Source organism: Arvicanthis niloticus, chromosome 27 (assembly GCF_011762505.2).
Source record: "Arvicanthis niloticus isolate mArvNil1 chromosome 27, mArvNil1.pat.X, whole genome shotgun sequence".
In the NCBI taxonomy this organism is placed as follows: Eukaryota; Metazoa; Chordata; class Mammalia; order Rodentia; family Muridae; genus Arvicanthis; species Arvicanthis niloticus.
The window spans coordinates 20,050,048-20,070,598 of NC_133435.1; the positions used below are offsets into that span (position 1 = coordinate 20,050,048).

At 40.9% G+C, this 20,551-nt stretch overlaps 1 protein-coding gene across 1 annotated transcript in view; it reads right to left on the reverse strand.

Moving 5' to 3' along the window:
* Positions 1-20,551, reverse strand: part of Ptpn13 (protein tyrosine phosphatase non-receptor type 13) — a 167,167-nt gene that overhangs the window by 130,172 nt on the left and 16,444 nt on the right. Inside the window, 1 exon segment of the mRNA XM_076926338.1 lies at positions 606-725. Within this exon segment, the coding sequence (XP_076782453.1) occupies positions 606-720 (115 nt within the window). The 5' untranslated portion in view covers positions 721-725.

Sequence of the window (20,551 nt, forward strand, 5' to 3'; positions counted from 1 at the left end):
AACTGAAGGCTAACTTCGAGCTCCCAAATGCAAGGTGGCCTTCTGGGCCAAGCAACCAGCTATGAGGGAAGCACAGAACCACATATTCAGTCAGCGTTGCCCAGTGTCCAGCATAGGACTATGCCTGCTCCTCTCTCAGGCAGGAAAGTTTCCTTTACTCCCTCTCACAAGGTAGACTTCTACTTTTCTTTCAAGCATGAGCTCTGGGAAAGCCTCTCTTTTCCTCCCTACACCAAGTCAAACCCTCCTGCCGTGTGATCTCACAGTCACTGGAGGCCCTGGCTTCATGGCCTTTACCACAGTTATATTTGCTTATATCAGTGCTTTATCAATAGTCACTCTGTACACTGAAACACAAGCTCCCAGTAAATAGCAAGTGCTTTTACTTTGAGAATCACTTTGTTTCCAGTGATGGGTATAGAAACAGGCATATAGAGTGTGTTCATCTTAATACAAGAGAGCTGAATTTTTCCAGCCCTGAGAAATGTGGTAAGGCATTTTTTTCCTACACTCTACCAAAAACAGGAATACTGAAACAGAAATCTAATTTACTACTGGTTACCTGTTTTTCAGTTACTCAACATGCAAAATAAGAAATGACTTACCTCTTCTGAACACTTCCTGCAGGCTTTCAGCACTCTGATTTAATACAGCCCAGATTTCCTCCTCCTGCAGAGGTCCACCCCGAACCTCCAGGGCCTCTGCCAGAGACACATGCATATTACCTAGGAAACAAAAGCGGAGATTTATTCACAAGCATCTTAACTGTGCATTTATCAGTAAAGGCTCTATATCAGAGCAAGCTACATACTCCCATCTACCTAATTCTTTAGGGTGCCCTTCAATCTAAACATAACCCTACAGTTTTAAACTTGAAAAAGTGAAGGAAGTGGGCAAAAGCCCCTTGGAACATCATCTTGGTCTGCCTAACAGTGTTAACTGCAGAGACTCTTGGGAAAAGTACTGTGAGTACTTCATGAGGGAAGAGGGAAAGCGTGGGGGACACAGAGGAAGTCACCACCCGCAGATGATGAATCAGGTCCTTCAAGGCTTTCCAGCACTCAGGTCAAGCTCTCTCCTTTCCATCTCAAACACAGAGAGGAGCAGAGAGGACACCCCACAGCTACACAAGAGGAAGCTGGGATAAGAAAAATACCTATTGCTTATACTCATTAACTGTGTCCTATAATGTCTGACACACGTTATCACCGGGAATTTTACACTGAAGGGAGTCAGCTCTCCCTAGACTCGGCCATGCTGTGCATTCCCCACCTGCTCCTAGGAAAGTCATTGCCCCTCAGCACCTATATCCCATCTGTGGCCTGGGAATGATGATGATGGTAGTGGTGGTGATGCCCATTTGGGTATCTATGACAAGAAAAGAGAGTATGCCTCAAACTGTGTTTTGTAATTTAACATCGTACAGAAACTAAATTAACAAAAGACCAGAAAAGTTTCTCTGAGGCTCTGCTTTTTACCATAATTTTCCTCGTATTTCTTTAGGTGATATATTGATAAAACTTAAGATTTTCTATTGAGCTCAATAATTCTATTTTAATTTGGGAAGAAGATATGATTGCTTCTTAAAATCCTCCGATATGTATATTCCTGAGCTGATATATCTCAGAGAAATGGATCCTTTACAATGATGGCTAAGACTTGTGCTTCCCCCAAATCCGCTAAACCATGATACTACTGTAGGCGAGTATTGGTTGGTAGGCAGAAGCCAGCAGGCCTAAAAACAGACTGGAGGAAACTGCATGTGTTAACAAGCATTGTAGTTATCCTAACCATATTCGTTACATTTTTTAAAATTAGCCCACAAAGACATCTGGTTTAGACAGGCAACTTGCATTTACCCAACCACCGAGAAAACACTCAAGAGATCTGAAGGAGCCAATGGAAAAAACAGGGGTTGCGGGATAGCTGAGGAAGGGAATATAAATACAGAAGTCAGAGAAAGGGTAAAATAGCAGTAAGGATATCTGAAAACGCTGTAAGCAATCATACTATTACTACTCTACCCAAAACTAGCTACAATGCATGTAAATTGGTATACAAATATGCATATATAATTTAAATCAAACTTTTTCATCTGTCCAACAATGCTTCCCCAATAGAGCCACACACTGTCTAGCAAAAACCTAATGCCAGGCATCTGAGTTGTTGGTCAGGGTTGTCCAAGAGGCTCCTGAAAATACAAGGTTATTGTAATTGCCATTGGTTTTTCTCCCAGAGATGGAAGGCAAGTCCCTATTGGTGAAGACACTGTGCACTTTGGATACAAGACCCAGAGTCTCTGAGGTGGATCTGATATGAATGTTTCCTCCCTGAAAACTAACTTTCATGATACCAGAAGGTGCCATGCAAGCTTCCAAACGAGGGAAGCAACCAACAGTCCTACCCAGCTATGATGCCTATGACCCACAACAGCGGCCAGCAGGCAGGACACCCTAAGGGTGCCGTAGTGGCGCATGCACCTTACAGCTAACCAGCAGCTCTTTAATTAAACTTAAGGCACATTCTACAAGAGGAAAACCATGCCTAGGACTGGAAACCTAGCCAACCAAGTGCTAGTGAAGTCATGGATACTGGAGAACTTAACAACCTCTAATTTACTAAACTAATATCATCCTAACACCAAGCTATAAAGATTTGTCCTTGTATCCACAGATAAGAGTGTGAGGAGCCGCATTTGCCATTAAAAAATGGCACAGGCTTCTGCTTCCTGGTTCTTCACGGAAGCTTTACTTGAGAATGCGCCTGCGCATGGCGCGAAAACGGAGTATGACAATTGGATGAAAGATTTGAGCCAATGAGGGATCTGCACGTCTCCCAAAGCTCTATTTAAGCAGCGGGCTTTCTGAGCTCGGCGTCCTTCCCCTTTTCTCCATCATGAGAGCTGTTCAATAAATGCTGTCAGAAGAATCTTGAGTGTGGCGTGCTCCTTATCGGTGAGGCTGTGCGCTACATAAGAGTAGTCTTCACCCCTCATCAAGGAATCTTGTCTTTGCAACAAAGAGAGATCAAAATGCAAGGTTGTGGAGTCAGTCCCAACTGACACATCTACAACACAACGCCTGAACAAGAGTAGGGCTCAGGGATCGTTGTGGAAGAGGTGGTGATGGGTCAAAGAGACAGAGAGGAACAGGGAGTCTGTGTGAGATTGTGTCTCTTATAAATGTCAAAAGGTGGAGGGGAAGGGGGCTGGAGAGATGGGTCAATAGTTAAGAGCACTGGCTGCTCTTCCAAAAGGTCATGAGTTTGATTCCCTGCAACCACGTGGTGGCTCACGACCATCTGTAATGGGATCTGGTCCCTGTTCTGGTGTGTCAAGGACAGTGTGCTAATATACGTTAAATAAATAACTAAATCTTTTTTTTAAAATGTCAAAAGGCTACACCCAGAAACACTGACCAACACTGATGCTTCAATGAGCCAAACAAGCACACCAACAGACGTGCTAACATGGAAGGTGGAAAACTCAAGAGGCCTCAAAATATCTAAACGTTTATATATTTATAATCTAATCTGAAGAAAAGCAAGTCCAGCTACAACTGAGGCCAGCCTTGTCTTCTCACCTGACTATGTACATGTATAATGTGGAAATTAAGAGGGAAGATAGAAGCGTCTGCTGAGAAAGGTAGTTTCTACTCAGCTTGGACAAGGAATGAGGCTGTTTACCCAGATGCTGGTTTTAGGTTTCCATGTGCTTCTTCGTAACAGCAGCATATCATTAGAATAGGAGATGCATTGCTAAGAGATATGTGAGTTATTATCGTCCTCATGAGATATTTTAATAAGCTGATGTTTCAACAGAGGCATCGAGATCCTCTAGGCAATCAGATACTAGCATGGCTTGTGAGACGGAATGCCCTGCGGCGAGTTTCCAAAGTGTCTGAGAACCGGTCGGATGACTCCTGAGCCTACACACCCTTCAGAAAGACATTGCACAAGCAGGGATTCTTTGAAGAGAGTCATGCTGGTTTTCATGTCTTCCCTAGAGCTGAAGGGGTGTGGGAAGAGGTCTTTCTTTCAACCTGAAGGAAGTGAAAGATGTTTCATCTGGACCACTTGAAGTGCTTAATGCATTCTCTGGAGCTAGATCAGTATCTGATAAAGATAGTGGTTATCACCCTGAGGTCCCCCAAGAGGGAGGGGGCCACAGTTCTACGGGTGGGGAAGGTGAAAGGCAGGGCAGCAGAACTCAGGGAGCGAGTGTGCACAGTGGGCACAATGGACACCCCTCCTAGAGGGTGAGTGAGTGACTTAAGATGTAGGCAGTGACTGCAGTTGCACAACTCTGGAGTTGTACTACATGGCCCCTAAAGGAACTAACACCACTGAGGGGATATACTAAATGTTGACTTGAATGGTCTGTGAATTTCATGTCAAAAAGTTGTTTACAAAACAGGCTCCTCCCCTGGCATTGGGTCAAGGGTCAAGTACTTACCCAAAGTACTAGCATAAGCGTGCATAGGAGAGCCAAAGCTGGGTAAGAACAAGGAGAAGAGAAGAAAAGGGAAGGAGGAACAAGGACTATAATCACTACTAGAGAGTGGCCTGAGAGAGAGGCAGGCTGAAGCCCTCCACGGTCAGGACACTGGCTAGCTGGAGAGAGAGGTGTCCTTTCTAGACTGTCACAGGCAGTGTCATTCCAGTGAAAGACTTAAAAGCCATTCAAAACAGCACGGGTCATCCCTAACCACATTCCCAGTTCAGAACCAAGGAGTCAGGGGGAAACTGCCTGCCTTTCTCTCTTGTTTCTCAGTTAAGTGTGATGTGGACAGACAGAGCAACCGACCAGTGAGGACAACAGCCGCCATCAGCACTGTCTGCCAGCACAGGCATCTAAGGAAAGAGAAGCTCAAGCTTGTGGTGCAAGCTTGAGACATTGACCTGTGATATGCTGAGGAGGCAATTTTAATTAGGGACTCTTCTGTGCCTTTTAACTTAAGTAACTGTAATTATTTCTGCTATCAAAGAGTAACGAGAGAAAGATGGACCTGGGGTTTCATATAGAGGCAGAGAAACCGCCTTTGAGAAATAAAGACAAAGAGAAATAATGTTATACAAAGTTGCCTATGGTCCTACCTTAGGCATACCATTTCGATTGCAATGTGGTGTGTATGCATGTGCACACATATATTCACTGAAATTAAAATCGTAAAGCTTTTGTTTATACTTTTAAAGAAACTGGTTTTCAAAACTTCACTAATTTATTCCTTATATAGAAAAAAATAATTTTTAAAACAAAAGATATCTTTTCATGTAACTTTTCCAATGCTTTGTTTGATGCTGACCCAAAGGGTTCTGAACTACATTATACTAACCATCTGTTAAATTTTATGTGAAGTAATAGGTTTGTTTTGTTTTGTTTTTTTTAGATAAAGTTTCTAGGCATTCTTGTGGCTAAAATTAAAACCAGAAAAATATTTGATTTTCAATATAGTACCATTAAGATAACACAATGGATTTTATTTAGTTTACATCTTTACTAGAAAAAAAAAATTTAAGATTTTTTAATAACTACCTCACCTGGTCACCCAATCTGAGGATAAAGGGTTGTGGAAATGTTTAAGACAGTCAACAGATGAAGGGAAGAGTAAGTCAGGAAAAGTGTAAAGTTCAGCATTTCAAGTATCACCTTTAGAGACCGTGTTAGACCCTGGGCAGGGGATATGTAGATGAGTGACCACAGAAACATGTATGTGGGTGACTACAGGAACATGTAGGTGACTGCCGCTATTTGCCTATGATACTCTTTCCCCATAAGCAAATCAATTTTATTTCATTTATGTTCTTGGTATATGATATATGACAGCTACAAAGTTGGTGTTTGCTTTGTTTGTTGTTGCTTTAATTCTCTCCAGGCAGCACAGAAGAATTAGCTCTCAAGAAAGGCTATTAACTAAGAACAACCTTAAGAAACCTCAGAAATCTAGGCCGGGCAGTGGTGGCTGCACTCCTTTAATCCCAGCACTTGGGAGGAAAAAGCAGGCAGATTTCTGAGTTCAAGGCCAGCCTGATCTACAGAGTGAGTTCCAGGACAGCCAGGACTACACAGAGAAACCCTGTCTCAAAAACAAACAAACAAACAAAACAAAACAAAAAGAAACCTCAGAAATCTACTCTAACTCAACAACACAAATACCAACACAGAAGCACAAAATATGGACTTTGCCAAAAGCTTGTAATTCTCTAAAATCTAAGTCCAAAACAAAGAAATGGTGAAAATTCCAAAGAATCCAAAACTATCTAATTTTTAAAATTCTCAATGACTCCACAGATGTAAGGTCATTCATTAAAAAAAGAAAAAGGTAAAAATAATCTCTTGATTGATTTTTGTCAATTGAAGATTTTTGAGCAAAGAAAAAAATGAACTAAAAAGATTCAACAACAACAAAACATCTATTTGAAAGTTCAATAAATCAAATGCAGTGGAAAGCAGTTACCAAGATAGACCCAGATGGCAGCAGAGTCCCAGGAAGTGAAGACAAAGTTGAGCAATAACATTAAGGTAACACTATCTATCGAATTAAGCACATGCACACTAGCACCCAAGCCCTCTGGAGGGTGCTGGGAGTGTGGCTCAGGTTGTAGAGTGCTTGTCTTGTATATGTCAAGTCCTGAATTTGATCCACATAAAGACCAGATCTAGTGTGCCTGCAATCTTTCATGTGGAACAGAGGCTGAACCATCAGAACTTAAGTTCATCCTTAGTTATGTAACACGTTGAAGCAAAAACTGAGACAATAACCAGGTGGTGGTGGCACATGCCTCCTGAGGCACAGATCTCTGTGAGCTCCAAGGCCAGCATGGTTTACAAAGTCAGTTAGTTCCAGGACAGTGAGGGCTACACAGAGAATCCATCTTGAAAAACCAACAAACAACAAAAAACTGAGATAACAGAGACCCTGTCTCAAAAACAACAAACAAAACCAAAAACTTATTTTTTTAAAGAATTATATATTTATTTTATGTATGTGAGTACACGTTAGCTGTCTTTAGGCACACCAGAAGAGGGCATCAGATCCCATTAAAGATGGGATCTGTAGTCACGTTGGGAATTAAACTCAGGACTTCTGGAAAAGCATGTTTTTAACTGCTGAGCCATCTCTCCAACCCCCAAACCAAAAATTATTAAGAAGCTAAATTTACAACTTTGTGCTATAAGAGAGGGAACTAAGATATAAACTAAAAGCATAGAAAACCTAACCATAGAAACTATCATAAAATTTCCCAAATCTAAGAAACAAAATAGACATCTAAGTACAGCAAGCATTTAGCATGGGCAGGAAATCTATGCCATATTATAGATGAAATGCCACCAAGAACAAGGAATAAATAAAATTACAAGACAGTGGAGAGCTGTCAAGTTACTCACAAAAACTAAGTAAAACAACAGCAGAAACATAAAGCCCAGAAGAACCCAAACCAACATATCTCGTGCCCTGAAATGAAGTAACTGCCAACTAAGGTTATTATACCCAACAAAAATGTCCTACCCTCAATGAACACTATTATACCCAACAAAAATATCCTTTAAAAGTTAAAAGAAGAATAAAGATTTGATGATGATGATGAATATAACCAAAGCAATTAATGGCCATTACCTGAGCACATCAAATAACACATAAGGGAAGCCTATCGAGGACAGACAAATGATCTCAAAAGTTTGCCGAGGAGCAAATCTCACTACTTGAAGAAATAAATGAATAAGAATTTGTTAGGAGCCGACTTTAGTAGAAAGCAGCTAGATCAACTTTGCAGCCATCTGGAACCATATACCCTGACGAAAGATTTGGTTTTCAATAGCCTACAACAGCTGAAGCACACTCTGATATCCCACATATTTTGTGTTGCTATTTACTGCCCCCAGCTGCAAGGTGCACGTGGTGGCTACGCCTGCAAGGCATGCAGTTCATGTGCTATCCACGTGCTATCTACGCCATACATGCCTGTAAGGTGCACGTGCTATCCAAGCTTGCAAGGCATTGCGGTGCACGTGCTGTCCACGCTATAGACGCCTGTAAGGCACGTGGTATCCACGCGCCTACAAGGCACGTGGCAAAAGCCTATAAATAGTTCAGAATTCCCTTCAATAAACGAGACTTGATCAGACGCCCTGTCTTGTCTCCATTCTTTGCGTCTCTTGCCCCAAGAGCCACACTCTCTCTTGACCAGAGCACTTAGCCCCAAAAGTGTTGAGAAAAAGTGTTGAGGCAGAATGTGGGCCTCAACAAGAATTGAGAAAGGCAGACATTATTAACTCAGTAAAGCAACAAATCTACAAACTGAAGGGAAAAATCATTATAGACCTTCCAGTAACTAAGTGTAAGTAATCTTTAATGCTCCAGTTAAAAGACACATTATCTGAACAGATTCAAATACAAGATCCAACTATTTGCTATTTTCAAAGAGCTTGTCTCCTCGGTAGATACGGATAGACTGAGAAGGAAAGAATAGAAAATTATATCAAATAAGTAAAATCTTAAAGCAAGGAGGAGCAAATATATTGGCAAATCAAACTTCAAATAATTAAAATTGATAAAGCTTACTGCATTATGATGAAGGCAACAAGCTAATAAAATAGTTGACTAGGCTTCAAATATTGATGCACTAATTTTAGGTAACAAACCACAGAGAAAGGTCCAAATATAGTGGTAACTGGCAACTTCAACAACCAATTCTCATCACTGCTGAATTCTACCAGACCTGAAAAGGACTACCCTCAATACTTCCCAAAGTGCCTTGGGGAAAAAAAAAGGCAGAAGCATGTCTGAATCATCTCAAGTAAACATTACTTCTATTCCAAACTGTATAAGGATACAATAAGGAAAAAATTATAGGCCAATTTTCTTCATGAATACAGACATAAAATTCGTCAATGAAATGTTTGTGAACTGGAGTTAGAGAGGTAGCTCAGCAGTTAGGAGCACTTGCTCAAAGACTTCCTGAAAAAGATCCAGGAACACAGAGAACAGCCACAAGAATCAACAAATTATTGCATGAATTTCAGCAGCTCCGGAACAGCAAAGGAAACCACAATAGTGCAGAGCCAACAACAAAGTAAGTGAAAACTTTTGCCAACTATTATGAGAAAAGATTAGGGGCTGGAGAGGTGGCTCAGCAGTTGACAATATGTGTTGTTCTTGCAAAGGACCTACATGGTAGCTCACAACCATCTGTAATCCCAGTTCCGGTGTACCCAACAGGCACACATGTGATATACATATATGCATGCAGGCAAAATATTCATACATATTTCAAAAAGTAAAAATAAACAAAAAAGGTTTAAAAAAGAAAAAAGGCTAATATCTAGGTTCTATTAAATACAAACAAAAAACCTAAACACTAAACACACCATGAATCAAGCTACTAATAAAAGGGCAAAAAAGAAACAAAAATTTTTTCAAAGGAAAACCAGCAATATGGGTAGGGGTGCTTGCTGCCAAGCCTGACAATTTGAGCTTGATCCACAGAACCCACAGAGTAGGGGACCTTGTAGGTTGTCCCCTGATCTTTGTATGTAAGTAGCTGAAGCATGTATATGGCTCCATACATGTATACATGCACATACACAAAATGTCAACATATTACAAATGACTAATAAGTAATGAAAAAAGTTCAACAGCTTTAGTCACCAGAGCAATGCAATGCAAAACTACACTGAGGCTCCATCTCATCCATCAAGAATGAAAAGAAAATGTAAATATCACAAATATTAAAACCAAAATTTGGGGGATGGACAGATAGCTCAGTGGCTAAGAGCACTGGCTGCTCTTCCAGAGGACCTGGGTTCAGTATTTAGCACCCACAGAGGCTCACAACTCTGACTCTAATTCCAGAAGATCTGACACCCTCTTCTGGCTGCTACAGGCACTGCGTGCTCACGGTGCCTGCATACATGTGCAGGTCAAACAGTCATACACATAAAAAAATAAATAATAATAATTTCAATTTGTTTAAAAAAAAGAGTATATTGGTTTCAAGAAAAGAGAACTAGTGATCATCATTTTAAGGGAAATAAGCCAGACTCAAAAAACGCAAACCAACAACAACAATAAAAAAAAACAACCCAGTAGCTAGCTCTTGCTTTATTTGTGGAAACTCAAGAATTAAAGCAGACAATGCAACTTGGGCGGAGGTGATGAAGAGGAGGTAATGAAGGAATACACAGTCAGGAACTATTTGCATTCATATGAGGATGTCCTCACAAGACCTGTGAATTAAAAGAGTGCTTCATAAAAGAGCAAGAAAACGGAAATGTAAACAGCCTAATACATGTTACGTATAATTTTCTTCCCAGACAAGATAGGGCTACCCGCAGTTTACGTGGGGATTATGGCATGCTGCCCAGAACTCTGATGGGCTTGTGCTAATTTTTTAATCCAAGAAACTGTTACTACTGAAGCGAAGACAGTCCAGAGATATGAGCAACAGAGCCTACATGGAGGAAGCAGCCTAAGAAACACCGCTGTGTTCTCATCAACATAGGGCTCTCTATCTAGATGTATGAAATGCTGGGTCATGTATTAACTTGCAGTTTATACTGCAACCATGCAAAAGCAAAATGGTGTCCACATAGAAGAAATTTCTCCATTTCATAATCCAAACATCTCACTTAAAATCAAGCTTTAAGAAGGTGAGCCCTGATGCTCAAGGTTGTTTCATACACGTGCTATTCATAAACAACATGTCTCCACATATACAAATGCTTCAGACATCATGCACACACACACACACATTAAGAAGGAGGAGGAGGGAAGAGGGAAGGAGGAAGGGAGAAAGGGAAAGAGAGAAATAGTGTTTTGGTTAGTCTTAATTTTGTTACTTGGTTTACCCAGGATCATGTATAAAATTACTGACACTGGTTTTTTAAAATATCTACTGGTGATACTATTATAAATTCATAAGATAATCCCCACCAGACTTTAGGTCTCTTTACTCGTGTGTGTGTGTGTGTGTGTGTGCGCGTGAGCGCAAGAGAGAGAGAGAGACAGACAGAGAGAGACAGAGAGATAGAGAGAGACAGAGAGAAAGACAGAGAACTACTCAAAAAGGCTTATGAGGAATTTTTTTCCAGTACTGCCAAAACCAGGGAAATAAAGTCGTTGTATTTCCTCTGTCCTGTTATATAAGACCTTATATTAGTTTGCTTGCTTGTTTGTTTCTCTAATGACAAATTGTAAGCCAGGCCTCAATCAAATGTTTTAACTTAGAATAATTGTCTTGGTCATCTCTTCACACAACAGAATAGTAACTTAGATACCATCACAGTCCAACTTGTTGAACTATGGAGGTTTTCTTTGAGGAGGGGGTGTTATTTACAGGAATATGGGTGAGAGGTTACTCACATTAGTAGCAATGACTGAAAGATAACTGAATCACCACAGCTCACCGCAGCATGGGTGACAGACAGCTCACAAAGCTGGGAGCCTGGAGCACACTGCACAGCCTGCAGGCAGCTTAACAGGTTGGAGAGTGTCTTTTCCAGGTGCCTTAGTTGGTCTACACCTCTTCCAGACAGCTCCGTAGGTTTTTGCTTCTCCCAGTCAGCTTGTCTGGTCTCAGAATTTTTGCATCTTGGCTTGTCTGAGAGAGACTTTCAGCATTTACTGCTTACTTTGTCAGAGTGTAGTGAATCTGCTCAGTTTCAGGGACTTCCTGAAGATATTTCGAGTTGTTTACCTTTCCACATAAGGAGCTTCCCTGGAGAAGACTATTATACTACAGACTGAAAAGTAGCCAAGGAACGGGGAAAACCTAAATGTGAATTCTTATCACCATGCTACACTTTTCCAACATGTATGATTATCACCTTTGGCTTGAACTACAGCTTTTCTTAGAGTGATACTAATGATAAGAGATCATTTCTTACTAAATTCTAGACAAGCTTGCCAACAATAAGCAAGCTATGCTCTTAATTCCCTCCTGGGTCTTCTGATTGGGTAACAGAGGAACTCCCAGTTTGTGGTTGCTATTGCTAATCTCCTCTTTGAACAAATACAGACATGTTCCAGGTCAGAGTGTTGCTGCACAGACAGGCTCCCCTCCCATAGCTCTCATCTAACTACAGATGGTAGTGACTTTGTACTTACCCTCTATTTACAGCATTTTACTTCTTTTCCATTCAGAGTAATAATATAAATATTCTTTCATTGAAATAATTTCAAGTATGTAAATGAATCATTTCAAAAATACCAAATATGTGTTATTTGTGCATGAAATACAGCTTAAGAAAAGCCCATTCTCAAGACAAGATAAAGATGGCAGGATGGCTCACTAATGCAGTGTATACACTGATGCAGAGAAATACATGAATCCTTTCTTCCAAGGGTCACGACCCAGAACTACATCAAGACCTCATGTCCAAACAGCCAATGTTGCTGATAACATGGACATATACTCCATACCTCAACCACAGTTCAATTTCAAGTTTCTTCACAAAGTCTGCTTTATTTATGCACATTTTTACCTCCTTACTTAACAAATAAAATAGTATATTACGATGTATTTTTCGCTAAATCTCCCTACCTTCTAGTGGTCCTAAACAGTTGGATTTTAGGCTATCCTATTCTACCGCTGGGATTAAAGAAAGAATAAAGGAAAAAGAGATGATGGATTATAATGGATTTTCCATGTGGTACAATTCCTTAAGTGGTAACACAGGAGTATCTTGGAAACGACTTCGATGTTTAGTGTTTCATGGCAGTTTCCTCCAGCATAATTCTCCCAATTACATGGGGTGTTTTAGTTTGGTTCTTGTTGCTGTGATAAAGGCTATGACCAAAAGCACCTTGGGAGAAGACAGTTACACGGTCACATTGCAGCCCATCTCTGAGGGAAGTCAGGGCAGGAACTCAGGCTGGAACCTGGAGGCTGGAGCTGAAGCGGGGTCAGTCCACAGAGGACTGTGTGCTGCTTACTGACTCACTTTTCATGGCTTGCAGTCTGCTCTTAGATCTCCCAGGACCACCTGTCCAGAGTGGCATCACCTCACATCAACTGTTAATCAAGAAAATGTCCCCAAAATGACCACAGGACAACCTTACTAAAGCAAGTCTTCAGTTTAGATGCCCTCTTCAGATGTGTTAGGCTTGTGTCAAGCTACACAGACTGGGTCTCACTGTGTAGCTCTGGTTGGTCTAGAATGTCCTACGCACACAGCTGGCCTCAACATTAACAGTTATCCTCCAGTCTGCGTCTCCTGAGAAGTGGGATTACAGACAGGGCTATTATGCCAGGCTTTCCAATAACATTTCCCACTCTTGATGTCTCTCATGCCTAGCGCCGCTCATCATAACCTCTCCAGGCTTGTGAACGAAGTGGGTGTGGCTCTGTGTTCTGTTTGGCTTTTCTCTCATTCTGTATGCATCAAGAATCTCACTCTGCATTTTCTGTACTCAATTTCCTCTGCTTTATTTCCAGCTGTTCCTTAAGCCCACTAGGAAGCTTTTGAAATATCTAGACATAGTATAGTTAGTTACTTCACTTCTTAATTGAGTTTCTGTATTATCACTTATAAATCTGCCCAACCTTCTTAAGTGGTTGGAAGTCTGGGGACTTTTCTGATGTATTTACAGACCAAATAGTTGTATCCTCGGTGACAAGGAAAGTCTACAATGTACAGACCTGGCCTGTTACAGTGAAGATAGTCAATGTAAAACAAGTAACTGAAGGTTTTCCAGCACTAAGTTCCATGTAGCTAAATCTAATGATATTCATCTGATAATCTAACAAGTGCCATTTATCAAACCCAAAACTAGGGTTTTTTTTAATCTATTCTTTTCTCATACGTTATGTCTCAATGACACTCTCCCTCCCTCCACTCCTCCCAGCCCTGCCCCACCAGATCCCTCCTCCCTTCAGAAAAGAGCAGGCCTTTCAGAGATCTCAATCCAACACAGCGTTGAAGCAGGAGACTTAACAGTGGCAAAGCATTTGTCTCATATGCAAAAGGGTCATTCTCCAGCACCATACAAAACAAGGCAAGACAAAAGCACGTCTCTGAAGCCAACCACCAACCTTTCCTCTGCTCTGAGTAGATTTAGTCATTTATTTAACATCATGCAGTTGTTATTTTCCCTTGTATTCCACAAGCAATCTGTTGGAATTTCCCATTGGTTCTACGTTCAAATTATGTCTTAAATACAGCTCCATGCCTCTACTGTTACACTACCAAGTCATCGACACTTACTTATCTAGAACAGCTGCCTGACATGTGTCTGTGCAGCTCAAACAGGCACAGGATACATATGGCTTCATGACGTCCCATCCCACTTAAAACAAAGATCCCCATCCCTGCTTTAGTCTACAGCTCCCTACGTGATTGATTGTCAGGCGGTCTAACTCCACTGCAACCACTCACTGGCTCTCTCCAGTTTGGGCATGTCACACTCAACTCTAGCCATAGAGATCGGCTGGGCTCTCACCTCATTCAGAAATGTGAGATCTGCTGTTCCTCCCAAAGAGGCTTTTCAGTCTAAAGGGCATTCTCGGCTACAAAGGAAGTGCAAGCCGAGCCCAGGATGCATGGAAGGTGGAAAAACAAAATAGTATTGTCTACAAACCTGTCTTGTATATCTAAACAGAACATACACACACACACACACACACACACACACACACACACACAACTTCCTAACAGATATTTCCACCCACACATCCTTCTCTTGCTGGCCACATTTATCTTCAGAGTCTCCAGAGGAAGTGGCTGGACAGATGATTCAGCAAATGAAAGCACTTACTGCTCTTCCATAGGACCAAAGTTCAGTTCCCAGAATCCTCTGTAACTCCCAGCACTATACATCTGGCTTTATCTGCATATAACCTACACAGAGACAGTTATACACACACACATAACCCACACAGAAGCAGTTTTACACACACACAAACACATACATATAGCCCACACAGAGACAATCTTACATACATACATACATACACACACACAGAAATAAACCTGGCACACACTTATAATCCCAATACTCAGGGAAGGCGTAGGCAGATCTCTGAGTTCGAGGCCAGTCTGGTCTACAGAGAGAGTTCCGGGACAGCCGAGACTACACAGAGAAATCATGTCTCAAAAAGAACAAAACATAAACAAACATTCCACAGTCATTACCTCTAGCTAATAGTAGTGAGATAGAATCTAGTGAAGGAAAAAATATAAAAAAACCTTCCTGCTAATAATAAGACATATGAGAAGAAAAGTATTTATTATTCAAACAGCAGCACATAAAAGAGCTAAAACAGCGAGCCTGGTCGCAAACGGTGACTTCTGGGAAATTCATAGTCCGTGGGGTTCTCATCACTTCCAGAACCCAACACTGGAACTCTTGAGTGGTTTGCTATGTCTAAATGGTTTGTGCAAACAAGGTGGTTTACGCTGGGCGCCAGCACTCCTGGGAATCTGGAATTTAAACATGTGTTAGATCACGCGCACCCACGGAGTCAACTGTGAGTAAAAACCTGGGGCTTGATTCTCAGTGAGACTCCCAGGGAGACAACGTGGACACACGCTGTCAACTCTCTGCTGGGAATTAAACATATCCAGTGGGACTCCAGTGAGAGAGGATTTGTGACTACTTCCTCCAGGCTTTTGCCCAATTGCTTTTTCTCTTTGCAATCACTTTGTGTTCTTTGTCACTGAAAATTTTGTGTTGAGTCCTCTTAGAAAATCACAGAGCACAAGGTCAACCTTGGGGAACTTTAATGTTAGCTAGAATAATATCTATAGGCAATGCCTGAAAAGTGGCAGCTATATTCACTGTAACTACCAGAGGATAAAGCATAACAAATTCATGATAACATTTCAGAGCAACAGTGGGGCAGGAAATCAAGCAAATTAGACTCTCTCTTCAATTCAATTTTCATAAGTTTCTCTCCTTTTTCCATTTATTGGGAGTTGTATGTGCATATCTATGTAATCATTTCTTCATTTTGTTTCATGTATCTATTTGGAACCATTGTCTCCCTTCTGTCTGAACAACATGCTTATGGTTAATTCTTTTAAGCTCCTATGTCTCCAAAACAGTTTCTTCTATGGGTAGAAATTCTTCAGTACTCCAGAGGTTTGGCTGCATTGTCTTTTTCTTTAAGATGTATTTATAATGTAAACAGAATTCTGCCTATAAATATGGCTTCAGGCCAGAAGGGGATACCAGATCTCATTATAAGTGGTTATGAGCCACCATGTGGTTTCTGAGAATTGAACTCAGGACCTCTGGAAGAACAATCAGTGCTCTTAACCTCTGAGCCATCTCTCCAGCCCCTCACTGTCTTCTTGAATTTATTTCCAGCTAAAATTATCCTGCCCTCCGTACTGTTGTTCCTCTGTAAATCAGTGTGTCTCTTCTTTTTGCTGAAAACTTTCATTCTTTTTTTTTTTAAACACAGATTTAGAAAATTTATTTATAGATGGACCTCAGTGATCCTTTCTTTTTCGTATGTCTGAGGTTCATGAAGAATGACATCTATTCTTGGCTGTCAATCTGACTACATTTGGGATTATCTAATACTTGGAAGTAGCTGGGTATACCTGTGAGGGATTCTTTTTCTTAATTAAATCATTTGAAGTGGAGAGATCCACTTTTAACCCAGACCTTTTGAGGTGGGGAGTGCCACCTTTGATCTGAGCCACACCTCTGCTGGAGGCCATGTACAGGCCATGGAGGAAGGCAACTTTAGTTCTACTTGCTAGCTCTCAGCCTGCAGACATGGGCATTCCTTCGCTGGTGCTACAGCCTACTTCACTGGGATTCCAGGACGCACTCCACTACCTGTGACATCCAACCTTCTGGAATGAGCAGCTGCTAGACATTTCAACTTTTTGATGGTACACAGCCACTGCTGGACTAGCTGGACCCCAGGCTGTAAGCCGTTTTAATAAATACGCATGCATGTGTGTATATGTGTACGTAGACATTCACTCTATAAGTTGTATTCCTCTGGAGAATCCTGACAAATACATGAAGATTCTGAATTTTTAACAATACTTAGAAAATTTTAGCCAATGTTTTCTCAAACTTTCATGTCATGCCTCTCTGCCCTCTTCCTCAAGGATTCATATTTCATATAAATTATTATTAGGTCACTTACAGTTTTTATACTCATTGATATTCTGTTCATTTTCAATCTTAATAAATTTGCTGCTCTGTTAATTTTTTGTTGCTTATGGTAAAAAATACCAAAACAACAACAACAAAAAAAACTTAACAACTTAAAGGAGGAAATGGTTAACTTTGGCTCATGGTTTCAGCCCATGGTCATCCAGTTCCACTGACTTGAGCTGTGGCGAGGCACAGCACTGGTAAGGAGCCTATGCTGGGACAAAGGGACTCACCTCACAAAGAGCAGGAAGGGAAAGAGAAGGAAAAGAGAGGGGGTGAGGGGAAGAGGGAAGAGAGGTGAGCACAGGGGAGAGGGAGAACTTCCAGAACCTATGCTCCCAGAGGCCCACAGCCTCAACTAGGCCACACCCTCTAATAGCTAATTCTGCTAAGAATTTTCGGGATTAGGCCACCACTGAACTTAGTACCCTCAAAATGTAGTCATCTCAATAGTAAAATCAGTCAGTTGGTGATATTTTATACCAAAACCCTAATGTCCCTAACAGTTGGATGTTGGAACGTTTATACAGAACCATAGTTGGTATACAGCATAACATTTATTTTAACCTATCTAACAGTCTGAACATTTGTTATTTATAAATAAATCTTGATTACTGATTTATCTTCTCATTTTTTTTCTGCTTATTTGACTCTCCGGGCATTTTTTAAATGAATTTTATGTTGTTGAAATTTTCAGTTGTCGGTGAAATCATTTGAGGAATTGAAGTTTGCTTCTTTTAGGCCTCCTTTTAAAGATGACTTAAGCTTCTCCAGGCCAATGCTCAGTTGGGGTAACATCTGTTTCCTACCCGATCTTGGTTACCTTGTGGTTTCCCAGGCTGGACATGGGATTCTGGTTACTCAGATGGAAACTCAAAAGGCTCCTCTGTGGGGCTCCAGCATCTTTCTCCTCATCCCCACAACTCACTGCCTTGACACTCAGCTTTCTGAACCCAGACAGTCATTTCTCTACCAGGTTTCTCCTCTCTGCTGCCACATCCTGGAAACTCTCAATGTAGTAAGCTGTAAAATCACAGAGCTCAAGCTGTACCCTCGCCTTGGGGATCGCTGCCTTGTATTACCTGATGCTCACTGCATGGAAAATTCTCTCAGAGAGTTTATCTGTATTTTAGTTTCTGCAGAAAGTCGGGTAAAGTTCATTCCTGTTATTCCATCTTTGCTAGAAGCAGAACTCTCACAAGATTATTGTATTTATTTCTCTAAACTAAGTCACAGTAAAAGGCATCTCAGTCCAACCTCCCCTGATGGATTGGGGTCAGATCTTACACGGTTAAGAGGTTGGCCCTTTAGATTATTTCTGTGGGTCTTTTCATTAACGGTCTTAAAGCCAGCCATTCTTCTGTTCAAAAGGCACATTTGAAAGGAGTAGTATTAAGACTAAGGAATGTTAATACTGTGAGGAAGAATGTCTGGAGTTTCTGCAGCTAAAGTCAATTACAACATGATTTTCCTTCTTCACAGATTCTCTAAAAAGAATTCTTCTTCTTCTTTTTTTTTTTTTTTTTTTTTTTTTTTTTTTTTTTTTTGCTTTTTTAAAATTCTTCCCTGCCAATGAAAAGAACATTCATTGAAACAGCCAAGAGATACTGAATGTACAGGCAGAAGAAGAATGGTCCGTGAGGAAGAATGACAATAGAGAAATCCTGGAATCCAAGACCCTGATACACGTACACTTGAGATCTCTCCCTTGTGTTTGAGGACTACCCTTATCTTTCTACACAAAACCCAGTATCTACTTCAGTGACATGGAAGGGAGAGATGATGATCAGCCACCTGCAGTCATCACTGTCACTGTTGTCCTCCAACAAATGTCGAAAATATACACATAGTGAGTCCATGGGAGAGAAGCCAGGGCACGCACTAGAATCCACTTTGCCAAGCCTTGAACCACGCTGCTAGAACCACGCTGCCTTGGTTTGGCCTATAGGCTTGCTTTGGTGGGCATGCAGGGTGACTGGCCACACAATATTTAACAGAGATATATATGTTTAAGCCAATATTTAGACTATTTAGAAATCCCACAAATATTTAGAAATTCTACATAAAAAAGGAAGCCACATTTGGTTTTAAAATGGCTTTTTTTTTTTTTTTTTTTTTTTTAAACCCAGAGCAGGGGATGGAACCCAGGGCCTCAGATATGCCTACCTGCTGAACCACAACACCAGCAACCTTGGGAAGCCATATTTGAAACACAGAGTGAAGTGACAGAAATGCTTTCTGACTCCAGGAAGTATTCTAAATGTTTAAACAAAAAAAGGGTAAGTTAGATATGGCTTACAGTTGGAAACCATAAGGCCTGTTTGAAGGTTTACAATGGAGAGTGCTTAGTAAAGGCTGAAATGATGTTATCAGAAAATTACGTTGAGATGTGTCCTTTTCAATCCACTGTTATTTAAGCAGGAGAAATAATCTGAACTCAAGGCATACAATAAGATAAGTACATACTTATTCTCCAGTCCTGGTCCTCATGCTTAAACCAACAAAAGCAGGAAAACAAACATGGTTTAGAAATTGCAGGACTGGTGAGATGGCTCTGTGTGTAAAAGGGCTATTGTGCAAGCCCTGTGACCCGAGTTTGATCCCCAGAATCCACTATGGAAGGAGATAATGAATGACCCTAAAGTTGCCTTCTCATTTCAACATGTGCACAGTGGCAAGTAAGCACACACGTACATACATGCATGTCACACGCATCATACACACACTAATAATAATATAATTTTAATTTTTTAATTGAAAAATATAAAGCCTGGTGTGGCATGTACGCCTTTAATCCCAGCACACCAGCAGAGGCAGGCAGAGCTCTGTAAAACCAGGGCCTGGTCTACAGAGCAAGCTGCAGGCCAGCCAGTTAAGAATACAGTGGAAATATGTATGTATATTAATAAATAAATGAAAATTGTTCAAAGCTCATCTTCCAACCATAAAATGATCCAGCTTCAGTTTCATATGGTATTTAGTAATACCATTAAAAGGAAATTTCTGAGCTGGTGAGATAGCTCAGCAGTTAAGAGCACCAACTGCTCTTCAGTAGGTCATGAGTTCAAATCCCAGCAACCACAAGGTGGCTTACAACCATCCGTAATCAGATCAGATGCCCTCATATGGGTGTCTGAAGACAGCTACAGTGTATTTTGAGCCAGAGTGAGCAGGGGTGGAATGAGGAGGGCCAGAGCAGGAAGGAAAGGGAATGGGGGAGGGGGGGGAGGGAATTCCCAACTTAAATTTTGCAATTGGGGTGAGGTGGTAATAGTTCAAAAGTGTCAGAAGTTGACTAATTATGTAATGTGAGAAAAAAGAAAAATGTCTGATAATCCATGAAAAATCAAAAAGGAAAGAAGGCTTCCTTCCTATGCAGAAATTCTTTCCAGCAGCAGCTATATAGTTTACTGTCAGGTGACAACAGCAATGAT